Source organism: Sinocyclocheilus anshuiensis, unplaced genomic scaffold (assembly GCF_001515605.1).
Source record: "Sinocyclocheilus anshuiensis isolate Anshui unplaced genomic scaffold, SAMN03320099.WGS_v1.1 scaffold12909, whole genome shotgun sequence".
In the NCBI taxonomy this organism is placed as follows: Eukaryota; Metazoa; Chordata; class Actinopteri; order Cypriniformes; family Cyprinidae; genus Sinocyclocheilus; species Sinocyclocheilus anshuiensis.
Genome location: NW_015538820.1, coordinates 1 through 1,788, shown reverse-complemented (window position 1 = coordinate 1,788; position 1,788 = coordinate 1). Strand labels below are relative to the sequence as shown.

General features: G+C 33.6%; 1 protein-coding gene across 1 annotated transcript; it reads right to left on the bottom strand.

Moving 5' to 3' along the window:
- Window positions 1-430: 430 nt before the first annotated feature.
- Window positions 431-1,697, bottom strand: LOC107683796 (CD48 antigen-like; the record flags this gene model as incomplete). The annotated part of the gene is made up of 2 exons (XM_016479837.1): window positions 431-691; window positions 1,364-1,697. Coding segments are annotated over 2 exons (595 nt in total), but the record flags the coding sequence as incomplete, so codon positions are not given.
- Window positions 1,698-1,788: the final 91 nt, after the last annotated feature.

Here is a 1,788-nt window from a genome sequence, read left to right as displayed (position 1 = left end):
ATCTCCCTCTCTAAACTGATTTAAACTTTAGTGTCTCTCCAAAAATAATAATAATAATAATAATAATAATAAGTCCTTGTGTGGAAGAGGGCATCTGAGGGTTTTAAAATTTGAATTAAAATTTCAAATTTCAAACTTAATTTCGAGAACACCCAAGAAACGTATTTTTCTGAAATGTTAAGTGTCTGAAAGGTTAAGTGTGTTTGTGCTGTCGTTCTGTCTTCTAATAGATTACAATTTCATTGACATTTTAATAGCTAATTCTAATGCAGTGACATTCAGATATTTTAAGCATGAATATATATATACTTGTTGAATGTAATTACAACTTCTGAAGAGAAAAGAGCAAACTACCTAACCACCAGCACCACCTAAACATAAAAAAATTATCTCAGAGATTTTCCTCTTTACTTGTTGAAATAAATCTTACCTTCAAACAGATCTCGCTCATTGACCGGATCACTGGCGCTCTCTCTCACTGCATTCTTGAGCGTGCATGTGTAGAAGACATCTGGATGTCCTTGTTTTTCAACTTTGAGAAGTTCTCCTTTCGGACTGTGGGGTGAGCCCTTCAGTGTTTCTCCAGCAGAATTCTTCCAGATGATCGTTTCACTGTACTCGCATATTAAATACACAGCATTAGGGTTGATTTCAATCTTCTCTATTTTTATCTCAGGTTTGGGGAGCGCTGCTGTGAAAGAAACAAAGAAAAAAACATATTAAGTTCCAGTCCACAGAAAAAAAAAAGAAATTTAAAACAACTACGCTAACTTTAAAGAAGTCTAAAAACTTCAATGATGGTATCAGACTGTAATATCATAGCATTTTGATACAAATCATAACGTACACTAAGAAAGCATCATTGTATTATCATGTTTTGGGGCATGTACCATGGTATTCTTGGAAGTACTTCAGCACCATGGTATATATCACAGTACCATGGTATCACAATCTGATACCATCAGAGGAGGCTACCGTAGTACTGCCACAATGCAGTGACATATTATTCAGTACAATACACGCAATTGCACAGAATGATTATCACATCTCCTGGTATTTTTACATGTTACTCCAAGGCATGTCAAATCACATGATAATACCTTGCTAACTCTTGTTAGCATAATAATAGTTTTTTTTATATATTATTACAAATAACTAAAACATATAATAATATGAAAATGATATTTTACACATACAAAGATTGTAAAAAAACGTTGACAGAATTACTAGCTGTAGTATATGTTTAGTAAAAACATTTTTATTTGGAGGTGTACCATGTATGGTGATATTAGAATCACACATACTATCTGTGTTAATCAGTGTAAATGCATCAGTGTAAAGCTTTTAAAGTATATCCACTCACCCAACACTTCCAAGTTGAATTTTTGTTCCTGCTCTTTACTGTTGATGTCGATGGTATAAAGTCCACTATGTTCAATATTTAAATTAGTTATAGTGATTTCTCCAGTCTCCTTATCAAGAGTTGTGATGCCTTTGAATCTCTGATTCGGGGTGTTAAAACCATCATCTTCATCCCATTCAGTCGCTTTTACAACAGGTCCAATGCTGTTTTTGTGTTTCCATATAATGCTGCTGACAGGAGGATTTATGCTGGTTGGACGAAAAGACACTCTACCACCAACTTCACCAAATACATTTTTCACTCCTTCACCTAATGTATAAAATATGAAATTTAGTTAACCTTAAACAAGCAAGTATCTGTTATTCACTACAGTCATTTATAATCTGTATACAGGTGCATCTCAATAAATTAGAATGTCGTGGAAA